Genomic DNA, 26,232 nt, shown 5'->3' with positions numbered 1-26,232 from the left:
TCGTACGTTTGTAAAATGCAGTCTCTTCATCCACACCACACACACCCATACCTTGTTCAAGAACAGCTTCGGTCAAGCCAGAGGTTCCTTCAATGACATTTAGGCTTGGTACAAGTCTGTGGCACGTTCAGCAGGTTTCACAGCAGGTTGTGTTTATACAGCATTATTGATCAACGGTCTCTCACTGTCACAGAGAAAATGTAGCAAGTCAGGAACGGCAGAGACGCACTCGATCTTGAGTTCATGTCAAGAGTCGGGTTCGTCGGGTTGAGAGTCTGTCCGGTGAAAAGAAGGCTGGTTCAGTCGAACTCCTCAGTGCTGGGTTTATCTGACCACCATCACAGGCCTGAGGACTGAGCCGAGTAATAGGGGCTATTAACCTGGAAGAGCAGAGAGGATATTCCTGAGCACAGTCGAATAAAGACAAACAGTAGTAAAGGTTACGTTTGGTCACGGACTGGCTGAGAGGCACTGATGCGCTCCAAAAAGCCAGAAGGCAAATTGGAAAGAGGTTCCTTATTACCACAGCATAAGCTCAAGACACACCTACATCCTAGAGAGCTTGGCACAAATATGAAGGTAGATTTAAATCTAGCTGCACTGTACATCGGAACCAAGGGGTTGTATTTACCATAGAAATACAAATATCCAGTAGGCAAATATTTATGCAAGTATTTGGTAAGGATTATGGATAATCTGGAGAGGAACGCATGTAAGGATTCCAATAGCCAAATGAGCACTTAGGGAAAGTGATGTGCTGGGAATGAATAAGTGTCTGTTGCTACTGTATGACTCACAGCACAGCAGATGATTCACTACCTGAAGCTGTGAGGTCAATCTAGCAGAAGTGCTTTAGGCCTTCAGGTCAAATTAATGCAAAAGGAGATTCTGCAAAGAGCACAGGAAATGAATAAGAATAAAAAATAAAATAAATAAAAAAGCACAGTTGTGTGATTTTAGCTCAAATGAGGAGGTAGTTGGAGCGTTTGTGTTTTCTCCAGCTCCAGAATCGCTCAGCGCGGGGTTTCTCTCACTTTTGAAATCTGATTTTGTACTTTTGACAATTCACACAAATAAAATTATGCAACTTAATCTTTCACATTATACTTTTTTAGGTAATGAAATCAGAATTTTTTTTAATTTTTTTTTATTCACACACAAGAAAAATCGGTAACACTTTATTTTAAGGTGCTTGTAATAAGCAGTAATTAACAGTTAATAAGACACTTATAAGACCTTATAAGATGCATAAAAGCATTAACTAATGATAATAAATAAATTAAATTAAATAATACATTTCTCAAGTATCAATACATTGGACTTTTAGAACAGCCGAACAAACATAAATGGTAACACAAACTCCCAGTCACTTAAAAATTGACCTTCCCAAGAGGGAGTAGTTTCTCTGATCTCTTCAGGGCCTGTGCCCGGTTGCATAAAGCACCTTAAGTGTAATTTTCCCTTAAAGTCGCCCTTATGTTTCCCTTAAACCTAAAGGGGGTCGCACACCGGACGAGAAGCGCAGCGCCGCGTCGCGCAGCGCCAGGTCTTTAAAATTCGAACACATTATTCTCTATGAGTGTACACACACCGGCGGCGCCATTCGGCGTCTGTCTGCGGCGCCCAGCTACGGCTCAGGACCTTGTTCAAAACCCTGCCGCGCCACAGAGCGCCATTTGCATAGTTGTATATTAAATTTACATTTATTTGTCTCAAATCGTCGTTAATGTACATGGCTTCACCCCGTGCTGTTTTCACTCGGGTTAGCTAAACGCTAGCTAAATAAATACTATTGTATTATGTGACATAGTTGCCTAGACAACGGATAACGTTACAACAAAATAACAGACTCAACGTGATAGACACTTTTACTTGATTAACGTTCAAACATCAGCTATTATTCAATGAACATAAAAAATAAATAATTAATCAATATAAAACACACATCGTGCAGCTCTTCTACCAGGAGTTGATTCAAAATTGTGCTCGCGCGATTAGAATGTCCGGTGTGCGATACTGGAGTTGTCCTAGACGTGGCGCGACGCGGCGCTGCGCTTCTCGTCCGGTGTGCGTCGCGACCCACTTTAAGTGTTACTTAACGTTTTTTTTTTAAGTGAAACGTCATAAACACTTAGAATTTCCCTTAAATGCTGTTTTTTCACTTAAAACCCTTTGACGCGTACGATCACACCGGTGTGATCAGTCTTGGCTGGTCCCTGGAGCGTACGATCACACCGGTGTGATTAGAACGGTCAGTGCATCACGTGATCAACTGCTAAATTCAAACGTGCTTTCGCGCGTTGGCTGGCGCTGAGCCAGAGATGGACGCACTCAGTGCTGTCATATATCACAACTATTGAGTATTTTAAACCACATAATGTTTATTTTAGGTTTCAGACATTTAAATACACATAAGTACTAGCAAAACAGTGATTTTGAATTAGTAAAATAGACACTGATGTCTATGGAAACGGCTACAATAATCATTTCCATTATAATAAGACAAAACGTTTTATTCATATCAGATACACATTGTGTAAGTAGCTTTACATTTTACCCTATTCTTCTCCTAGTTCACCGGCCACTTACTTTCATGTATTTCGTGAGAAACAACAGATCCGATTCTCTGAACTGTGAAACAAACTAACATGGCGCCGCCCATCGCGCATCCAGCTCAACTAACGCGATCGTTATAAAGACGTTTAAACAACAAAACACATCCACTTGCACATATTTGACAATCGGAATATCAGTGTTTCATGCTATAGCTAATACATGTGTGAATATTTTGAATAGAAAAGGAAAAAAGACATAAAAGCAGATCATCACTCATTCAGCTCTGTGTTGTGATTGCGCTGCGTCACGTGACAAGAAATGACGCGTCACCATGGAAACATTAAAGTGACAGGTTCTAAATAACGGTCGCCTTGAAAAACTCACGCTGGGGGGTCAGTTAGAATATTTTAAACGTACGTGCGAAAGGGTTAAGTAATCGTTAAGTGTTGCATAAAACCCCTTAACGGTAATTTCCCTAAGTATAACTTAAGGTTTGGAAATCGTAACCTTAAGAGTAACGCGGACAAAAATAAGACGACATGGCTGAATTTATGAAACCAGCTGAAGAACCCTTTGGACCAATTTAGCCATGAAAAATTGTTGCAAAAATATCGATTTGATCGACGCGCAATATTTGACATCGCTATCAAACTAGACGGCTGTCTGTCATTACACGCGACTGGAAGTGGACATGTAAACTATCACAACGTTAAGTCAGTGCGCGCACGGAGAGTGTGTGGCCGACAAAAAAATTACAGGAGAACGAGCTGATTCTGTGTTTTAAAAGGAATCATGACAGAAGAAAACAGGTATGCTATGGAAATATACTCAGCTGTATTTCGAGACACAGAGCCAGAAGTGCATTCACAAAACCTAAACAAATGCCAAAGCATGAGACGCGGTGTTGCGTGATAGCGTCACTGGACGGACACGTGATATTCCGACATGTTAGTGTTTTGCGTATCTATGGCAACAACAGACTTTTATAACGTGAATCCAGGATCGCTGTCGTGAAACACTTAAATGTTTCCCTTACCTAAGAGAACCGTTTAAGAGATTATATGCAACACCCTTAAGTTGTTCTCTTAGGTAAGGGTAAATCGCCCCTTAAGTATCATACTTAAGGGAAAAACTTAAGGTGCTTTATGCAACCGGGCACTGGACCTTTAATTAACCCTTATATGAAGTAGTTAATGCTTATATGCATCTTATAAGGTCTTATAAGTGTCTTATTAACTGTTAATTACTGCTTATTACAAGCACCTTAAAATAAAGTGTTACCGAAAAATCTTGCCTCATTTTAAATTGTCTTAGAATATGTTCATTTTGTCAAAGAGCCTCAAAGAAATAAAATTAAAATAGAATTTCTGAGTTTCATCAGAACATGCAAAAATTACATTCAAGTGCTTTATGTACCAATTTAAGTTCTTTCATTAACCGTTATTAGTTTGTGGATTTAAGACTGTTTTGGAATGTGAGTGCATTGCAGATTTCCAATAAGTGATTTCTGTATGTGGTCAAATGAAGAATGAGACGGCTCTATGTATGTAGCTTTACAACAAAGCAGGCTGGGATCAAGTCTGTCCATTCCCACGCTTGCTTTCTTCAGAAATCATGTGCAGGCCTACCAAACATATTTTAGCCTCTGAGGCAACCAGCACATTAACTATCAGCAAAAACTATTGGTAACACTTTACAATAAAGTCATTAACTAACTATGCATTAACAAAGATGTATAAATGCTTTAATGAGCAATACATTTGTCAATGTTAGTTAATAAAATTGCAACGGTTCAATCCAAGTTATCTCAGGTCCATTAAATAATATTCAAAAATCCGAAAAAGGTGTGCACATCGAAAACAATGATATACAAAGAAAATAGAGTTCCGCACACTGAAATTGCAGCTCCAAAGAGTTTATTTGCCAAACAGCGCAACATTCTGACCAGTCAGATCTTCATTTTCACGTGCCTGAAGAAGATCTGACTGGTCGAAACGTTGCGCCTTTTAAACTCTTTGGAGCTTCAATTTCGGTGTGTGGACCTCTATTTTCTATCTTCATCTATTAAATAATATTAACAGACAAAATTGTTGATTTTCACAATGTATTAGTAAATGATGAAATTTAACATGAACAATATTAACGAGGAAAGATATTTCTAAAGAATTTATTAATCTTAGTTCATGTTAACTAGTTAACAAATGGAAACTTACTGTAAAGTGTTACCAAACTATTTTATTGCTGCGGTCTGAGTATAATCAATATACAATCATGTCATCCCTAAAAATAACTGTAAAACAATTATTTCATGCAATTACAAGACTTTTTGCAATTTGATTATAATCCAGATTACACAGCCCGTTACTACCCAACACAGTAAAGGGTGAGAGTCCAAAATAAAAACCCTTCAGGGGCCTTTCAATGCTTTATGGAAAGTTGACTGGGTTATTTGAGGTGACTGTGGCTGGACTTTCCATGGCACTGCATCTATTCACATGGGCAGAGAGAGAAAGCGGAGTGAAATTGGCATTAAAAGCTTACTCATTCTGCCATTTCCTCTCCTGCCCATTAACTTCCAGGGTAATCAAAGAAGGACAGGAAACACTTGAGCAAGGTAGTCCAGGAGTGAATCCAAGGCTAAGGCATGGAGACCAAAAAAAAACACACACTCTATACTGGCATAAAATAAGACCCATTAAGAGAAAATTAGTTTATCCATTCTAACGACCCACATATTCATTCATAAAATGGCCATGAATATTCCTAAAGAAAATAACCACTAGAAAGTCTCCAAAGTCACAGTTTCCAGAAATAAGAAAACCCCCAGAGTCCAAGTGAGTCTACAAGTAAAACTGTATTTCAGAGGAAAGCTTTAAAGCCTTTGGTTTCTTTCAACAGAAACATTATGTGGAATAATATTCCCCATTGGGCTACATATCTAAGGCATCCGGTGTTTGACGATACAGAGGATTTCTGTGGAATCATCTGAAGATCTTAACTTTGAATTGACTTCATTTACAAACACAGGACGAAAACAAAAATCTGACATACTTATTAAAAGCTTGCATTCCCTCCCCAAAAGTCATCGAGTTTGTATTAACATACTAAAGCACAAGTACAAAATGTCTTTCTGACATGCAAATCAAATACAGACACAGCCTGCAGGAAAAAAAAATTCCTAATCAAGTCTGTGCGCCTGCACTCTTGCTCAGCGAACGGATAAATACAGGGCGACATGCACCTGGCACGAGAAAGACCATCCATTTAACGCATTAGTGGCATGATCGATTCTTCACAGCTGCCTCACCTTTGTGTCTTCCTTCTCGCTTTCATTTACTTTTAATCCACTGCCCTTTAAACCCAGGAACAAAACAAACGGACAAAACACAACATCTAAAATCTAGAATGGAAAATATGACCATACAGATATATAATTTAGTTTTTCAGATGGAATTTCGTCTCTTAGGGTCACAGAGTTTTTAATGATATATTTGTGTGGTAAAATCAAATATAAAATAAAATGGCGAGGAGTAGTTGAAACTGCAAAACTAAGAGCCAAGGAATGACTGAATGAAAAAAAAAATCCACTAAAATAATCCAGTCCAGTCCAAATGGATCCAATCAATGCATGGATAATGTCAGCCATTTGCTGTGACAAATATCTTTATTACATTAGTGTAAGCAATTTGCTTGGATTTAACAGTGAGGTAACAAAGGTGACGCAAAATTTCAATGTTCTCCACGTCGAGGGAAAAACATGCTTAGTGACACGTAATAATAGTAATGAGATTCTGCAATGCCAGATGACTACAGACATAATTTGTCTTCTCAATATTCCAGTTAACTAACAGATTTCCACTTTTCCTTCAATATGCCACCCGAACCCACATAAGACAATGAAGAGTAATCTTAAGAAATAAAATGTGATGTGTTCCTTTGAGTCGGAGCGAGCGGCAGCAAAGCACGCAGACGGCTGAGTTTCAGTCTGAAGGGAAAGACTTTCCTCCACCCATACTTAGGGACTTATTTTAGCATCTCCTTTCCACAAGCCAAACGCAATCCATTCCAAAACAAAAAGGACCTCATTAAGGCCTTAAAAATAAGTCAATATTTTTATATAGCAGCTTGAGCAAAAATAAAACTGTGCTAAAGGCTGCATTTAAAGAACAGGTCACACAGGGAAACTTGTTTAAAGAATTTGTGTAAAATTGCGTCTAAAATGGGTCACAAGTTGTACATTTCAATTACCTTAACCCTCTGGGGTCCTTCATTTCAGGGTCACACTCAGGGTCTTCGGGACCAAATGCTCCGGAAGGGTTTGATTCATATTTATTAAAAGAAAATCATATATATTTTTTTTAACTTGTTTTTTATAAATTTTTTTCTTTTATTTTTTGGTGTTTTGAGAAAATTGTATGATTTATAATTAATATTTATGCAATAATTATGACCCATTTTTCCCTATTGAATATAATATAATTTTTTTATAAATATGTTTTTTTTTTTTTTTTTTTTTAAAGCTGTATTTCATTTTAGAGTCAAGCCTAGGCCTCATGAAAACAATTTTTGAAATGAGATGGATGCCATCTGCTGGACACACTGAGCATTTTTATCACGCAATAGCACATTTTTACCACTAGTGGATTTACAGCTCTCTGTAGAAAGGGTTCAGAATTCTTGTGAGTTTTGCACATCTTTGACAATTTTTTTCAGGTTGTTGATTTTAAAATAAAATAACAGATTCTCAAAGACTATTTTTGTCTTGTTTTTTGTTTGTTTGTTTGGTTTAAATGGTAATTTGAAGTGCCAGTTTTACTTTATAATACAGATTATTATAAATATATAATACAGTGTGTGTGTGTGTGTGTGTGTGTGTGTGTGTGTGTGTGTATGTGTGTGTGTCTGTTTTGCACTCTTGATGTTTTAGAGATTCACCCCTTCACTGTTGAGTCCTTTTTTCTGCATCCTGGCTGATTTGTAGATTGTATGCAAAAAAAAAAAACTCTGACAATTTCCCATTCATTTCCTATGGGGGTCATTTTTGACCAAAGAGCAGAAGTGTGACGACCACTTAGCATGCTTGGATCATGACCTCAATATTTTTTGTTTGTTCACATACCTAATACCATAAAAGTCACCTAGTTTCGTAACATTCCGATGAAGCTGTGATTTTTAAAAATTCAAAACATATTTATGTAATCTGAATTTATTAGTGTGTTTGTGTATAAAAGTGTGTGTGTGTGTGTGTGTGTGTGTGTGTGTGTGTGTGTGTGTGTGTTTTGCACTCTTGATGTTTTATAGATTCACCCCTTCACTGTTGTGTGCTTTTTTTCTGGATCGTGGCTGATTTGTTGATTGTACGCACAAAACAACTCTGTATTGTCACATTTTTGTCAATTTCCCATTCATTTCCTATGGCGGGTCCATTTGGACCCGAAGACCCTGAGTGTGACCATTTTTTTTTTACAACCACTTAGACTATTCAAATCCTGTCCCCAATTTTTTTGGGTGTTCATTTACCAAGTATCAACAAAGTCACCAAATTTCGGACCATTCCGATGAAGCTATGATTTTACACATTTTTTTATTTAAATTCTTCGGGTCCATTTGGTCCGAAGAACCCCAGAGGGTTAAGCACTGAGAAAAACCTTTACATGTTTAAGCTGAATAATTTTCCTAAAGATGAGTTTAAAAGCATCAGAAGCAACTTTTTTGACTTTGAACTGACTTTTATAAGCTCACAGTATTTAGTAGTATTGGATATTGTATTGTATTGTATGGAGTGGCTCAAGAAAAGCACATTAAGGTCCTGGGAGTGGCCAAGCCAGTCTCCAGACCTTATGCCGCGTTCCAGGCAACCTGTAACCCGTGTTTTTCCAACCTTATACCCGTGAAACTGCACTGACACGGCAGTCAAACCCGTGACTTCCCACCCGTGAACTCGTACTAGATCGATGTACTCCCAGTTACGAGCTCTGACGTCACATAGCCCGCGAAACCATACAAAACAACAATGGCAGCCCCTACGGATGCAGTGTTTCTGCAGGCGGTACACGGTGAGAATACACTTTAGGACAATATAACGTTGCAGTCAAATTAATAATAATATAATAATAATGATAATAATACACACACGATTATGTATTACAATGTTATGTGTCTGAAACAATAAGTATGTATATTGCGCTCAGATAGTTTGGCATGACTGGCCTGGAACGCTACAAAGTCGTGAGTCGTGGTTTGAAGTCGTGATTTACGTGCTCAAAAACCTGTTTGGAACGCAGCATTAATCCTATAGAAAATCTGTGGAGGGAGCTGAAACTTCGAGGTTCAAAGCGACAGCCAAGAAACCTTAAGGATCTGTAAAGAAGAATGGAACAAAATCCCTCCTGAGATGTGTGCAAACCTGGTGACCACCTACAAGAAACATCTTACCTCTGTGCTTGCCAACGAGGGTTTCTCCACCAAGTACTAAATGATGTTTTGCTTGGGGATCAAATACTTATTTCACTCACTGAAATGCAAATCAATTTATAACCTATATATAATGTGTTTTTATTGGATTTTTATTCTTTCTATATTCTGTCTCTATCCATTCAAATAAACCTAACATAAAAATTATAGACCCTTCATTTCTATACAAAAGACCCTTCATTTCTTTTCGAACTTACAAAATCAGCAGGGGATCAAATAATTATTTCCCCCACTGTAGGTACCATGAAAGTGGCTCTGCTTTTAGCTGTGTTTATCACCATAGTAACTTACAGTCCACCACGGCTAACCTGCTCCGGGCCAGGTTGTGTTCTGGGTAAGGGATCTCCAACTGAAATTGGACCAATCAGCTGTGAGCAAAGTTACACATCTCTGATGACTTTTTGAGAAGCCGTTTCATACCTATACATGACAACTGCTCTCTCTGGATCAGTGGCAGCGTCAAAACAGATTTGAATGTTCCGCTGTGATCATACTGGCTTAGGTTTAAGGTTTAATATAGCCAAATCATTGCCATTTAGGATTAAGATCGCGTCTTGTGTTTAAATCGAGATCACAATGTTTTTACCGATTAATCATGCAGATCTAGTGCTGAGTGATCATTTGTTAGAGATTCAAACTAGACTTGATTGACTTTTAGCCAATGCCTTCTGGGGATACCGATAAAAATAACTGATCTAGTTTTATTATATTACAAAAACCCATATACAATAACGTGTATGTACAACTGTTACCCTAGTATGGAACGCTTAATGGTTAATCACTCTTGCCCAAGGAGTAGACCTTAGCACTACGGATGGAAGGAGCGTGCCATTGTTCCTTTTATAAGCTACCAACATGCAGATGGGTCTCAAACATAATTAAATTTCAGTCTGTTCAGTCTCACACAAAGCTACTATATTCACACAGAGATTCCGAAAAATACACGGATAAAGTGACCCGGGATTTGACCCGGGTTCGTTTGATTTTGCTTCATTCACACTGCCAGTGATTTGCCGGAATCAGAGAGCGCGTTCACACACAACCCGTGTATGTTCCGGAAAGACACGTGACGTTGGATGTGACGGGTCTCTACTTCAGTCCAGTTTGCAGAGATTTTTTCGTTCTTTCTTGTATCGATGACGAACACAAACTTTCTTCTAGAGTAACTGAGCCGCACGATAACTACGTCATTGCAAAGGCTTGTGAATCCTCGCTACGACACACCCCTTATACGGCATTGGTTCTGGCTTTTGTTCACACAGCGCGCGTTCCGGGTCTGAACACGGCAATGTTACTAGGTCCCCAACCCGGCATCGATCCCGGGTCGTGTTTGCGTTCACACAGAAGGCACTCTGGCAATTTGCCGGCAATTTGCCGGGTTCAAAGCGCTGTGTGAAAGGGGCTTAAGTGTAACTGTTCATCCTCAATGGACAACTGTAGTGTGGTAAAGGTTTTTGAGGATAAGACTGAGGTGTGTGTGAAAGGATTGAATACACACCCGTGTGTCATACTCCATGACAAAAGGAGGGATGTCGATCTGCTCAGGATGGATGCAGGTGAAGAGCTGCTGCAGGTTCTCTATGTGATGGACTTTCTCTTTAAGACCTGATACACTAAAAGTCGTGAAGAACCACGTAGAGACCTGATGGGAATCACAAATAAAAGCCTTAGATGGACAGAGAAGGAACTCTCCATGAAAAGGGTACAAAATAGGACACTTTCCCCCCCCCCTTATTCTTTTGTAACAAATGGGCAATTAAAAGCATTGCTTAACCTGCAGAAAAGGTTAATTGTCAGTCTCAGGAGGTCAAACTTATATGAGCATATATATATATATATATATATATGTATATATATAGGGTATTGGGGGGTTTGCGATATAGTTTTGCTCACCAAGGCTGTAATAAAAATAAAAAACCAGCAAGTAAAATTGTAAAATAAATATATTACAATTTTAAATTCTTTATTTTCTGTATTCTTTGATTCATTGATGAATAGAAAGTTCAAAAGAACAGCATTTATTTGAAATGCTAATCTTTTGTAACAAATATAATTCATAATAATTTATTCACCTCATACATTTTTCCTCAAATGTAACTCTAAAGGAAAATGACAGACAATAACCATTCTAAAATGGACAACTACAAAATTGGTGAAGCTGTGCAAAAAAAAAATGTTTAATTGCTAAGTGCAAACTCTGCAGCTCCTAAGGCTGTTGCTGTAGTCTGTGTTTTCAGCATTTACTCCAATGACTCATCCATAAGGCTTGAACACATTTCACACCTGGGATTGTTATAAGGCTTGAGCATTCTCTGACTGAAATGGATGCATTTTAAATTAAACAATTATTTGACACTTAATTGCCGAGGTTCCTTTACATTTGGAGTGCACAAAGCATAATTGTTGAATAATTTCACAAATGAAAGCAAAGCCTGGCAGAGGCAACGTGCTCTCATAAGCACTTCAATTACCTGAATAGGTTCCGTGGAACACTATGGAACACTTAGTGCGGATACATCATGAATCTCAATGTGGTCTCAACAACGCTTTTCAATAGATTCAGTTACACACAAGCGCATACAGTCTTTCTTAGTCAATGCGAAACATGTGGAGTTGACCGCCGTGAATCAGACCATAGGCCCGTACAAGCTTGGAAAGAAAAGCTCAAAATGAGATGAACATCTAGTGCTGCCTTTAATGGACTTGGATCCAAGTTGATGAGTTGATTACATTTACCTTGGAGCGGAACGTCGGGTGAACGAAGTAGAAAGCCCTTAGGTTTTTCTTAAACCTGAAAACACAAAGGAAAACCTGGTTTTAAAAACATTATCAACACATCCAACCAATTACTTATTACACAAACAGTGAATTCCTCTGGCGCACTGGGCTTTGAAAGGATTATTGCCTTAACAAAAACAATAAACCCATTAGAAAGAGAGCTAAAGTGCATTTTTTAGGAACGAGCAAAAGTTGGTGAATTAAGTCCAGCAGGGCAGCCACATCCAAGCCGCACACTGTTGTCCAAAACACACAGATGAATAGAGATATGGACGGCCAAAATCGGAGGGGTGTTCGAAAAGCACAAGGGATGTGTCTGTCAACCTTTCCCACGATGGACACGGCCCATCCAGTCCAAAAACCATGAGCATGGGGTCACAGCAGGGAGTGATAGCATCACTGACTAGCTCAGCTATAAATATGGACGTGATTGCTTACAGAACCTCATCACTCTTGCTCATGAATTATGACTGTAAAACACTTTCTCAGAACAATATCTTGTATAGATAAATAATACAATGATGATCTGCTCTGCTCTGCTGATACCTCATAATAAATGACACGAGTCAAACTGGCCTGGCTCTCAGAGTTATGAGTCACGCTGATCTCCACCATGTACGGAAAGTGTGAGGGACTGGAGCTGGAGAGCACTTCTGCTTTTTATTTCAAGACTGTGGTTTCCTCTGCCTGCATGCTGAGAAGTGTCCCCCCGAATAAATGACGAATGCCTGACCTACCAATCACCTCCCACGGTTTTGACTTTCAACAAAGACTCAAACTTCTCTGCTAAGCCAGAAAAACCGCAATCATGAGGTCTGTTCGACTAAAAGAACAATCGCCATTCCGTGGTGCTACATCCATGCAAGTGTGGGCCTCTGGTGGTAGTTTGTTGACTTTCTCATTCGATGGGTGAGAGGAGAACATTGAGACCTCAGATTTACAAGGTGTCAAAGTCACTGCAATCGCTCTCAGTGTTCTAACCTTGATAACCAGAATCCCCCTCAAAATTTCCCAAAGTGCTCTGAGCAAAATGAATATCATTTCACTTTCCTTAGTGAAACCAATCAACTCATTCACATTTGAGCACCAAATTAGAGTGATAATTCAGAGAAACAGCAGGTAAAACAGAGTAAACATGACTCAGCGTTGTGTGGATTTACTTTGAACTACTTTCCAAGCTGGTGATAACCTACAAAAGGGTTGAGCATCTGTGTATAAATCTTCATGACATTCATCGAACAGGAAGCCCAAGATATAGACATTCCCTTAAGATTACCACAACATATGTGGTGTTTTGGGGTTTGAGAAGACAGTACTGTTTGGCACAAGAAGCTCATAAAAACAAAGTCAGCAAGCCAGTATTTATATGAAACTGTGATTAGCTTTTCCATGGGAGTCTGTGAGTTATGAGTTAAGTTCGTAGAGAGCAGGAAATGTGGGTGGTTTGTAGCATCTATAATGGAACAGAAATAACTCTTACTTGGCTTCCACAATGTCATAGAGCTTCTTGAGAAAGTCCGTGTCCAGGTGGTTGTGTTCACCGGTGAGTGTGTGGAAATACACCATCACATACTCCTTCACTGTGATATGGTCCATCACGTGGATGAAATACAGCAAAGCCTAACACACAAACACACACATTAACTTAGCTATGTAAATGCATAGACTGCATAGTTGCATAGACTTCCATTGTTTTTATATAGTTATAAATACTAGGCTATAACCTAACCCTAATCCACATTCTAATCTTAACCACAACAGAAATCTTTCTGCATTTTTCTTTTATAAATTCATCTATTTTAACACCGTTTTTACAAATGAGTAAATCCTCAGGAGGTGGTTTTCTTAGATTTAGCTAATTTCTGTTTTTTTTTGTGTCAGATTTAGCTCACTTTTGTCTGCAAAATATGGTTATGTATGTAGTATCCAATATCCATAGTATAAACAGAGCATATCAATGCAGAGAAACCGCCACAATATAATTTGGAATGCCAAATGTAAAAAACTGTATGGTCAATAATTATGTCAGATTTAGCAACAAAAATTCCATGTTCACAAGATGACTTTAAGTAATATTTCACTCGAAAATGCAGTCAACATTTACTCAACTACATGTCATTTCAATTTCTCCTTTTGTGTTCCACAGAAAAAGAAAAAAGAATCATACAGGTCTGATATGAGTGAGTAAAAAAATGACAGGATTTAAAAATATATTTTTGAACAAAATGTGTCACATTTTAGTCACAATGACCTTGTTATTTGTACACGCTGTGACTATACAAATCACAACACGAAAAATAGGAAAATGTTGGCGTTATTTTGTCATTTATTGGGAGCAGTATGCTAGCTGGAGCCGTTTACCTCCAGTCTTTGTGCTAAGCTAGGCTAGCAGTGCACGCACGGAGATGAAAAGGGTATGGATGGACTTATCTAACTCTGGGGGATACTGTGAATTAGCTAAAGTCCCAAAAAGTCAGCATGTTCCTTTAAAATAAATCAAAGTTTTCAGTCTAAATGCAGATCTCAAATAGAAATCTTATACATCTAACTGGTTTACATCTAAATAAAAATCTAGACCCAAACATTCTTTTAAACCCTTATGTAGGTTGACCTTTCACCTGGTTAGGCAGCATTTGTTGTTAAATCTGGCAATTAAATATGGTGTACTGTAAGATATCCTCAATGCAGGGCAATTGGCCAACTGGATTTTCTCCTGCCATACACAGAACATGACAAATGGAAGTATGAGAATTTTCTCTTTTACCTTCTCCATATCAATAAGTGTAACTGGAATATTCCTGCCGACAATAACCATGACCGTTCTACCACACATATCAACACCTGAAAACGAGAAAAATGCATCATGATTCATGACAGAGCTATATTATGAAAGGATGTTTCCTCACAGCCATTATAAGGTGTCTGAGTCCCTAACCCTAAATGAGCCTCAAAGGCTGGGTAGATGGTCAGGAGGGACACAGCTCCCTAGTTTGTTCCCTCTGCTGACAGCATTCTCATATGCAGCATATCTGAAGAAATGCGTTAGGCATTTCAGCCTCACCCTGTTTAATGAACTCATCCTGCAGAACTGAAAGAGTTATGTATATATTGAAATCAATGCTTTGCATTTTATTATGAGAAACATCTGGATGTGCATAGCCAGATGTTTTAATATAGTCCATCCTCACATGGCACAGTGAACATGCATGTTTAGGTGTACAGCTAGAGAAACTCTGCCCCCTTTGGGAAAGTAAGTCAGTGTGATTCAGATATTCAGTTATATAAGAAGCATTGATCTTCTGTGGTTTAAAAGAAGAAATTAAAGATTTAATTTAGCAAGACAAACAGAATGTGTACAGTCTGTGGTAAATTCACGTGAAGTTTTGAACACAGAAAGTCAGGTTTGACACTATCTGAGGTAAGCAAAAAAATTAGATGACGATGAATATTTATCAACACAGAAACCGTAACTTTGGTGGTTATTTTTTATCCTGAAATTGTGAAACGAGAAAAATGGATTACAGAACCCCTGATGTTGAGCTCAATGAGGCAGAACAAAGGTTTCCTGCCCAGAGTGCAAACACACAGATGGAGAGAACACAAAGTCCACACGTGCATAAAGATATACAGAGATACAGCAACACAAAGAGAACATGTGACCAAACAAAGACCACTACTACAATAACACCAACATACATGAACTATGCCTGTAAAACGATTAAATATTTTAATCAAATTAATTGATATGCCATTTAACTAAATGTTTAATTTTAAGAAACTCAAAAATCCACCTTAAAACCTTGCATGAATTACAAAATGATAAAAAAAAACATGCTTTGCTTTTGAGAAAATCCCTTATTATGAAATGTACGTATGGGTCAGAGTCCATGATTAAATTAGTTAATTTATCAATGCTATGAATTTATTTAATTGACTGTACTAAAGGTATTGTGTTAAATTGACAGCTTTACAATTAAAACACACATTATTAAAATACAAGAAAGACACTCAAAGAGAGAAAGACTGACCGGTCTGATATAGTGCCTTTAATGCTGCTATGTCTGAGAGGTCCTCTGCACGAGCTCTGCAAAGCCAGCGGTTATAGCTGTAAAGACACCCAAAACTAAGACGTCACATCTAGGTAATTTGCAGTGATGTACAAATAACAAACATACGAGTATATAGTTCTCTAATATAAATATGTCTGTAATGAAACATAAATGCTTCCTTAGTTTGTATATATAGCCAACGTGGCTGACAGTTTTTAGGATGCTGTTGGTTCTGCCAAGCTTCCAGTGTCTCAAACATTTGCCATGATACAGCAAACCTGTGGTGACTCATTAAAAAAGCAATTAAACATGATGACAGGAAGGCTTTTAAAAGCTTCTTACTAGGGGTGGGTAGTATGACCAATCACATTTTAAATAATTTTATATCAGGGTTATCAGGGGGTTTTTTCATAGAAAAAAAAAGTATCTTACATGTTTAACACGTCATACTGCCCAGCCCTACTTCTGTACAGTACTGCTGATAATTACAGTATTTTCGTAGAATTGAATTCATTGAATATTTGTAAGGGGTTTCGTTAAATATGGTAGTACAAGGCAACATTATAATGTGAGAACAAGACATCTTACTTCCTTTGGTGCTGTTTCTGCTGAGCTGCTTCCGAAATTTGGCCCTGAAGGATGAGTTTACGCTGCTTATCCACATCCCCTTCCATACGAGCAAATGCATGACTTCCTACCAGCCCCAGGTCGGATTCTAGTGAATCATCCCCAGAGTCATCTGCAGAAATAAGATTAATATCAGTATTATGAACTTATTACCATGTATTCGTGCACAACACAAAGTTCTGGATATTAAAAGAAAAGCGAAACCAATGCGCCATAAAAGTGTGCTGAAGCACAAATGCATTTGCTGTGATAAACACACACACACACAAAAAAAAATCTCACACACTTGGAATGAACATTACCAGGTTCAATGAGCACTACAATGTGGTACATTCCACCAGACGTGGCCTCCCACCCTCAATTAGAGCTGGGAAAGCCAGTGGTGTGTGTGATGCACAGCCAGGCAAAACATAAAAATAATCCTCATCTGTTATTCTTGTTTACATGTGTATGCCAAATCTCCAATACGGGCCAACCTTAGACATATCTGAACAGACTTGAAAAGAAAGTCCAGTCTGAACAACAAACTGAACTTTTCTTATTTCCTCAGCTCAACCACATGGTCACATGTCAGTCTTTATTTCTTTAGCCAGAAATGAAAAACAACATCTTTGACAGAATGGTAGAGACACTAACAGGTAAATCAGAAGATCACAGCCAGTCAGCTGCTAGCAAACCTACAGCGAGACATCATCAGGACTTATTAGACACAGATGTCTCCTGAAGACTATCTTTGCCCAGAACCATTACAGTATATTGAGGGAAAGAATAAGATTCTGTTTTTGTAATGCAACATATGGTCCTTTTATCATCTGCCTCACTGAACCAGAGAGCACCAATGCTGGCTTCTAGCTGAAATTTATTTGGATTTCAGGAGCACGTCACCACAATGTGACATTAAACTGTGTCAGACAATGATCTAATCAAAAAAGGAAATTGTAAACAATTAAATAGAAATATATCCATAGCACAGCAAATGAAGGAAAGAAAGATTAAAGTTTTTTTTTTAAAGAAAATTGTACTTTAGTGTAAATACCATGGTAAATGAAGAAAGCAATGAATATCATGGCATTACCATCTGAAACCATCATTGCTCCATAGTATACAGCACCGCTTTTTGCGAGGGTAATAAGAACATGAATAACAGAAAGCATAAAAACAGAAAAAATTAAATGGGCATTAAGGGAACTGGGCAGAAAAAGAAAAACTGGAGAAGGCAGATTAGGGAAGTGTGTGGTGGTTTGAGGCATGCTTTGAGACCTCTACATGGCTTCATAGACTAATCCATAAGAGCTGGGCTGCATTAGTGAAGGCCAAGTCACCTGCTGTCTTTAATATTACTCTAAGAATGACAAGCAGACCTGCATCACAATGATGAAAGGGCATGTATGAGGACAAGAGTTTGAAGAGATCAACCAGATCAGTGACAGGGTGCGGCAAAGCTGGGTTACAAACATTAAAAATGTGTCCTTTAATGTCTTTCAGAAAGACTGTATAAGAACAAACACTTCTTATCCTCATAAAAAAAAAAAAACTTAGCAGTTTTGGCCCAACCCAAGATAGCAATAAGTAACAGGACATTTATTAAATAAATCATGATAAAACAGACGTGACAAAGTTTAGTAGCATACTAAATTTTCAGTACTGCACATAATCTGCTTTAGAAAGGGCCCAACACCGAACCTTGTGGTATTCCATTCCCAAGTATGTTGAGTAATGTTTGGGTCAGGTTCCTGATCACCATGTGGGATTTATTTAGCTATAATGACCAGCTAACTAAGCATTATACTTCTTGTGTTATGTGAGAATAAGACAATACGGAGTGATGCAAGAGACATTAAACCAACAGCTTTGTAGGTTGAGTGTCTGGGAAAACAGTCATCATTCAAAAAATTTAATACAAAAGATAAATTAATCAGGTTTTTAAAATAAAGTGTAAACACTGTGGACCTTTAAAAACATTGTTCTGTTTCTGTTTGTTTGAGCAACCCAACAAGCCTGAAACAGTGGCTCAACCAATGGTGCGAGTTTAGTGTTGGACTTAATGTCTAGCTGATCAATAGCACTTTGAAACTTTTCATCAAGTTGGCACTTGTGATGGCAAAGTGTCACATAAGGTAAACAATTCACCCTAAACTTCATATTAACAAGGAAGTCTGGAAGCTGTTGTGCCACTTCAGTATGCAGAGGTTTGGTTAAGCGATCATGTTTGTTCAGATGAGAACTACTTGTCATTCTGAGTAGCTCAAGCAAACATTTAGAAGCGAGACTGATAAAGCAGAATATTAAGGTTATTCTGCTATAATATAAGGTTATTCAGAATATTAAGATTAACTTAGAAAAAGCTAACAGACCTTGGGCTGCCTTTCCATGTCCTGGTTTAAAGCATTCTAAGACAGGCAGGAAAGTGCAGTGTTTATTGACATGGGACCTGGCTTATGTGGCCTGTTTGAGTTGGATCAACAGCTCTAGTGAGACTTGATCACCTTAACACAGCTGGCTCACAGTCCACATGATATAGGCTTGAAATAATGGCAAGCCAACAAATATACAAGTTTAATCTCCCACTAACAAATACATATACACTTGTGTTCAGAGTGCTATGGCAAGCAAGCCAAACATACACTCATTCTCATATAGGCATGTTAACATTGGTGTCTATACACGCACACACTCGACTGTAGCTTAATCCACACTGGGCCTGTCAGAAAGCTGAAGATTCTGCTATAGTCAGAGCACCTGTTGTGGGACAAAGAGGCTGTTCCAGCTGATCTGAACTCATGAAACACCCACAACAGAACAAGATGAATAGCCAGGAAGGAAAAAAAATGTCTCATTCAACAGCTCTAGATCGGCTGCATGCTGCTAATAATCATTAATCTATCACACTATTGGGAGACAATTGTTTTTCCATGCTGTAAATTAAATATATTACTGCAGAATATAATCTCTGCAACAGCTTAAAAAAAAAAAAAAAAAATCTCCTTTACATTACACAGTGTTTCTGAGAAATGCATGTCGTCCAGATGAATGTTCTCCAAACTTTTTGGCAAACATGTATTCCTACTGGTTGTTTGGTAATCTGAAGAAATATACACAACCATTTAAAAGTTTGGGTCAGTAAGATTTTTTTTTAAATAAATAAATACTTTTATTAAGAATGCAATATAATACTGGAAGTGACAGTATTATAAAGACATTTACATTACAGACATTTAGAGTAAAGAAATGTATAATATTACAAAATATTTCTAGTATTTCAAACAAATGCTGTTCTTTTAAACTTTCCATTCAAAGAATCCTGAAAAAATGTAACACTGTTTCCACAGAAATATAATGGTTTCAACATTGATAATAAGAAATGTTTCTTGAGCACCAAATCATCATATTATAATTATTTCTGAAAGATCATGTGACACTGAAGACTCGAGTAAAGATCAGATAAATTCAACATAACAAATAATAATAAATCAAAAAAAGTAAATATACAATCTACTGTACTTTACTGCAAAAAATATTTCTGTGTTTGTTTTTTTGATTCAGCCGAGATGAGCCTTGGCTTAAAGGTACAATATTTAAGAATTTTGTAATAAAATATCCAAAAATCACTTGCACAGTGTGATATATTTCCTGCAGTTGTGTACTTACAATATCCCAAAAGTCTCCAAAGATGTTTTATTTCAGAGAAATTCCAATTTTAAATAAGTGGGCGTCCCGGAAAAAAATGTCGCCTGTCAATGACGCAATATCCGCGCTATCCTCGGTTTCCGTTCATACTGCCATAGCCATGACGTAACCATGGCGACAGACGTGGACAACTGCGTAGTGCGTAACGTTTAGCGGCACGCAGTTCTTGTTTCTTTCAAACATAGACCATGGCAAGCAGACTTTGGGACAAACAAGGAGAACTAAAATGAGGATCAATATCAGCGTGGCGTTTTTGAGATGCCAAGAGCTCCACGTCCGCGACTAACTTGGACTTGACAGAGCTTCACGAGTCACGACTTGACAGCTTTATTAGACAGGTGAGCAAATGTACATAAAACAAATCAATGTTATATAACCTTAGCTCAACATGATGAAATGTTAGAATATGGTCAGTATGTTATTCTAATGTTGATCTAGCTTACTGCTAGTTTTGTATAGCAAACTAACTAACACGTAGTATAACATTATAACTTTCAACACACATTTAAATGCCGTTTAGTGTGATAGTGTAACGTTAGACCAAGTGAAGCAGCGCTGCGTTACCTCACAAGTTTAATTCGTCTAATAAACTGACCTGTGTGAGTAATCCAGCACTTGCGGGTAGTTCGGTAGAATTAAATGTCCTTATTCCTTTATATCCGCGGGACTCGCGTGTGATATCCGCGGGACTCTTTAGCAATCGCGACCTGCTTCATACCACTGTAATGTAAAAAAATCAGCTTGACAGCAAGTCCCCTCATTCAGCTCATCACTGCGTCATCAACCTACGCTTTTGTTATTGTTGGAAACTGTGCCCTCTTGTGGCAAAAAAATCGTACATATTGTGCCTTTAATCGATCTTTAAAGGGATACTCCACTTTTTTTGGAATTAGGCTCATTTTACAACTCCCCCAGAGTTCAACTGTTCAGTTTTACCTTTTTTGAATCCATTCAGCCGATCTCCGGTTCTGGCGGTACCACTTTTAGCATAGCTTAGCATACATCATTGAAGTGGACAAGACCATTAGCATTTCTAAAAAAAAAAAGACCAAAGAGTTTCGATATTTTTCCTATTTAAAACTTGACTCTTCTGTAGTTACATCGTGCACTAAGACCGACGGAAAATGAAAAGTTGCGATTTTCTAGGCTGATATGGCTAGGAACTATACTCTCATTCCTGCGTAATAATCAAGAAACTTTACTGCCGTACCATGAGAGCAGCAGGCGCAATGATATGACGCAGCGCCTGAAAATAGTTCCGTTGTGTTGACGGAAGGTAGCCTATTTTCAGGCGCTGCGTCATATCATAACGCCTGCTGCTCTCATGGTGCCTATAAATGAGCCTATTTCCCCAAAAAGTGGAGTATCCCTTTAAACATGTCTTCACGTGATCTGAATTCGAAGGTCAAAGTTCACCAAACTTTGTAATTGGCATGCATATGAATGGAAGTCAATGGAATTGAAAGTGTAGTGTGACCACCCCTTAATGGCTGCTGAAAATTCAGATTTTCCATCAGAGGAATAAATTACATTTTAAAATGTAAAAAGTTATTTTAAATTGTAAAAATCACAATATTATTTTACTTTTGATCAAATAAATACAGCCTTGGTGAGAAGAGACTTCTTTCAAAAATTAAAAAGATTTTATCTGTAAGATATACAAATATGTTACATTGAACAATTATTTGAGCTCACCCTCTAGATTTCCAGGCTTTTCAGCAATGCGGATCTGTCTCTCTGGGACCACGGGCTCCCCCTCAGAATTGCCAATGTCGGCAGGGAGGAGAGGCAGAACGATTCTCTCCTCTTTCTTTGAGCGTGGGTAATACAACGGCATTAACTTCCTGTACACTGGCTGGAAACAGAAATCAATTACAAACACATCAAGAGTCAATCAATTATACATACACATACTAAAAAAGCAGGAACTTGATACAAATCAAAGTTTTCATTTAGCAGCTGTTGAAAAGGGACATGAATCTCTACTGCATTATGCTGTAGTTCACACTCAGGTTACAGCAGTTTCACCCACAAACACAACAAAAGTTGGTCTTTAAATAAAAATGTCATAATAATATGAGAGCACAGTTGAGAATTAAAGGATGAAGTCTGTTGCGTAACAGTGAAAATGAAACGGCACACACCTCCTCAACATCCGAAACAGCAAACACCACTGTCTCAATGTTTTCACCATGATTCTCTAGAAATCTACGAACAGTCCCTGGAAACATAAATGTGGGGGAAACACATTTTGATAAGATCCTTCTGAATTTCTTTAGTTTGATGTACGTACTTTATATAATACAAGACAAGTAAAAGTAAATTACTTAAAGCTATATGTGTGGCGTCCTCCAGTGGATATGCCCTTTTGACTGTGCTGACCACACACAAACCCACAGACACCATGGCATGTTCCCTGCGACAAACAAAATCAACATACACAAAAATATGTTCTATTGACTTCAATTATACATGGTTTACATCAGTCAGTTAGTTGGTAAAAAAAAAAGAAAGAAGTTTTTCCATATAGCAGCAGACATTATTTTTATTTGACTCAAAAAAATGTGTTGCAATGATCCAGCTTACTTGGCAAACTGCATGACGTTTCTGTAACAGCTGTATAGAGAACTCTCTGCAGCTGTCCGGTACTTGGCTTTATATTTGGGTCCAACTGTGTGAACGATAAAGCGTGCAGCCAAGTTGAAACCCTCTGTCATTTTTGCCTCACCGGTCCGACATCCTGGAAAAATATTAGCACAGCCATATCATTTACACTCCAACAAAATGATGAGATAAGATTTGTCCCAAAACTGTATAACAAACAGCACTTAATAATATTAAAAGTTTAATAGTTAGATAAAATGTGTAGATGCATGACATGTAACAGTTCTTCATCTGCTAGCCAAGTAGCGCCCTCTACCTTTCAGTTTGAGTAGTTCATCCCGTAGTTCAGGTCCGGCATATCTGTGGATACTGTCTGATACGGGGTTCTTGTCCGTTAGGGTCTCATTGCTGGTATTGACGATTGCAGTGCAGTTTAAAAATGCCACATCTCCATTACTATAAAATGAGGGGATGATATAACCCAACATATCACATACAGAAGAACATCCAGAAAATCATATAAGGTGAGAAAAATCTATGAGTACAAACATAGCATATATATAACATAAAAAAACTGTTTTGTTATATAAAGTAAACTAGTCTAAAACCATTAAAAATAATTTTTGGTAACTGAAATAGAGCTGAAATTAAATGAAAAACTTAGAGACTTTTTATTTTTTTTATTTAAGGCCCGGTTTCACAAACAGAGCTTAGATTAAGCTGGGATTAGTCCTTAGTTTAATTAGGACATTTAAGTAGCTTTTATAAACATGCCTTAGAAAAAAAAAAAAAGATTACTGGTGTGCATCTTGAGACAAAACAATGGTACTGATATACTTTAAAATATGCCCGTGCAAGTTGCTTTCAGATAAAACAGCTCAAACATGCATTTTAGTCTGGGACTAGACTTAAGCCTTATCTGTGAAACAGTGGAAAGAAATTAGAAAGTAGAAATGTTACCCTGGAAACTAACTGAAATAAGTTAATGTTTAAGTACTAAAGTTATAAAACCTGAACTACTAAAAATTACAAATGATTATAAAATTACTAATACTTTAAAATTAAAAGTAAAAGCTCAAAATATGAATAAATACTAAAAGGGTATAAATAATACTATCAACACTGATAAATAACATTGTTTTTTATAACGTTATTAAGTGTTATTATTGTGCCATTTTGTTTTCAATAGAAAAATGAACAAACAACAACAACAAAAATAATGGTTCGCAGTTGCATGGAAGAAATACAATAAATGAAAGGATAAAGTGACTATGAACAAATCCTGCAAGCACAAAACAATGTGCACTGCTGAATTCTTTTCCTGCCTGAACTTCCAGAAGGACTGGTTCATAGACTTCATAGAGAAGTTACATGCAAAAAAAATTCCCCTTTCTTAAAAAAGAGAAACTATGAATTTGATCCTGCCCTAACACAGCTACATCTGTCAGAAAGCACAGCAAGAAGGACTTCTCAGATGGTTGCATGTGACTGAGCTATAAGGGGGATTTGTGCGCACGAGGGAATGACTAAAGCAGTAAAGATCTGGTGCAAATAACTAATGCAAAGAGCACAGTGGGTGGAGAAAAAAAAGGGAAAGGGTTAGCTCTAAATTATTAAACTATTAAGATAACAAAAGAAAAGAGTTTGATGCTTTGGCTTTCAGGGCTAAGGCTGAAGTTACAGCAAAAAAACTATTAAGCAATAATTTGTGCTTAAATAACTACAGAGGTTTGTGGAGAATCTGTGAAAAACACAAGGTGTGAGGAATATCAATAGCAGCGTAAACAACACTCACAATAGTACAATCTTGCTGTTAATGTCTTGTCTGAAGGGGAAAGGGGACGTTAAGAAGTCGACATGATTTGTCAGCGTGTCTTCCTCCTCCCTCAAGTGGTTTTCTCCATCCACCTCATCTTGGACTCCCTGAGGCTGATCCCATGTGTAGAGACTCTGGACCTCCACAAACTGGGAACGAGCTCCCAAGGGATCCATGATGTTGCTTCACTGACAAATTTGGAACTGAAAGACACAGAGAAGCATTTACACACAAGACTGTAGTGTGACCTGGGCCATTTTAGCAATAATACATACAGATGTCAGCATCAGTTTAAACATGTAAGTGGGTGGTAACAATGACTGACTACATTAAATTTCAGGCACAGAAAAGCTGTGAAATCACTTGTGATCTAAAATTTACTTTAGGTTAAGTTAAAGGCTCATTACATTTTATGTAGAACTTGTAAGCATTTCGTTTTAGCTTGGCTATTTTCAAATAAACCATTTAAATCATTTTCAGTCATCTCAGAAGTTTGCGGAGGCTCCCTAGTGGGCCCTGGCCTCCTGAGAACCACTACAGGGAAAGTTTTGTAGATAAACATACCAGTGTTTAACACTCAATAACTCAACATTACACAGAACTTCCACATTACAGAGTCACAGTGTTTAAAAGAAATGTACTTTCAATCTTCCAAAATGTGACAAAAGTAGTCAGCAATAATTTATGTCTGGTGTAGCAGCTGCAGTGAGAGAAGTGTAGTGTTTATGAACGTTTCAAGCACAACAGAGAGGCTCTATCAGTGAAGACAGACAGGACCCAAGGAACAGATAAGCTATTCAAGAGAAATGAGCTGCATGTGTAAAGGTCGAGTCCCCAAATTAGATTCCATCGACAACAACAAAGCTAGGAGTTTGTTCAAAAAAGGTCTCAACTCGCTTGCAATAAGCACATACAAACCACTCAGCACAATATTGCTTTAAGGAGGATAGAAAGGGGGAACAAACACCTCATACTAATTCTAACCATATCGACTTGATGAAAATGCAACAAATTACAACCACCATCAATCACAATGACCAGCAACCTACCAGATGCCCACTGGTGAAGCTATTCAGTCCTGCCTACTGCAAAAACAAAACCACGTTAGCTCAAATTAATCCGTTAAAGACTGTGTTGGTGATCACTGTCATCCTCCTGTGCTTCCGCTTTTAAATAGACCATTGTTAAAATGTGATTTTAGCTGCTTGTGGTTAACACATCGTGTGTTTGCAACATTCAGCGAGTTTCCTGATCAGCTGATTCACGAGGAGAAAATTCATCACTTCCGGGATTTCAGCAGGGACAGTCGTCATGTTGTCGATCCGTATAGAAACGCACAGACCTGTCCAATACTGTATCATAGATTTTAATCGACGTTCTACTGTCAACGCGAAATTTAAATAAGCATACAAAAGTATAATGAATAAACAAATTTAATAAACGTTTTAATTATAACCACATTGGTAGAGCCTCATGGACAGCAACATGACTTCACAGACCGAAGTAATCGATAGTGTGCACATAATTCATAAGAAGAACAGATAAATAAAACACATAAGGAGTGGAAATAATGATGAATAATTCAATCATATATTTTAGTATGACATAAATGTCCATTAAAACGTAAATTCCTGAAACATT

The 26,232-nt window shown here is 37.7% G+C and overlaps 1 protein-coding gene across 1 annotated transcript; it reads right to left on the bottom strand.

Annotated features, from left to right (window-relative positions):
* gdap2 (ganglioside induced differentiation associated protein 2) lies at positions 1-25,872 on the bottom strand. Its single transcript, XM_056241539.1, has 14 exons — positions 25,641-25,872; positions 24,571-24,794; positions 23,092-23,231; positions 22,758-22,911; positions 22,499-22,587; positions 22,316-22,392; positions 21,867-22,026; positions 16,446-16,596; positions 15,837-15,913; positions 14,573-14,649; positions 13,289-13,428; positions 11,767-11,821; positions 10,529-10,672; positions 1-380 (listed from the first exon to the last, which is right to left on the bottom strand). Exons 2-14 carry the CDS (start codon positions 24,765-24,767, stop codon positions 339-341), a joined length of 1,503 nt encoding a protein of 500 aa, XP_056097514.1. The 5' UTR covers positions 24,768-24,794; positions 25,641-25,872; the 3' UTR covers positions 1-338.
* Between the last annotated feature and the right edge of the window lie 360 nt (positions 25,873-26,232).

Source organism: Rhinichthys klamathensis, unplaced genomic scaffold (genome assembly GCF_029890125.1).
Source record: "Rhinichthys klamathensis goyatoka isolate OS25496 unplaced genomic scaffold, OSU_Roscu_1.1 h1tg000021l_1, whole genome shotgun sequence".
Taxonomy (NCBI): domain Eukaryota; kingdom Metazoa; phylum Chordata; class Actinopteri; order Cypriniformes; family Leuciscidae; genus Rhinichthys; species Rhinichthys klamathensis.
This window is presented reverse-complemented; position numbering and strand designations above follow the sequence as displayed.

Excerpts from the sequence above, each read along its gene's own strand:
- gdap2 (XM_056241539.1), bottom strand. The coding sequence starts at position 24,767 with ATGGATCCCTTGGGAGCTCGTTCCCAGTTTGTGGAGGTCCAGAGTCTC. Across the intron at positions 22,393-22,498 it reads CGCCACACATATAGCTTTAA|GGACTGTTCGTAGATTTCTA; the intron begins GTAATTTACTTT and ends TTATGTTTCCAG. Across the intron at positions 11,822-13,288 it reads TATGACATTGTGGAAGCCAA|GTTTAAGAAAAACCTAAGGG; the intron begins GTAAGAGTTATT and ends TTGTGTTTTCAG.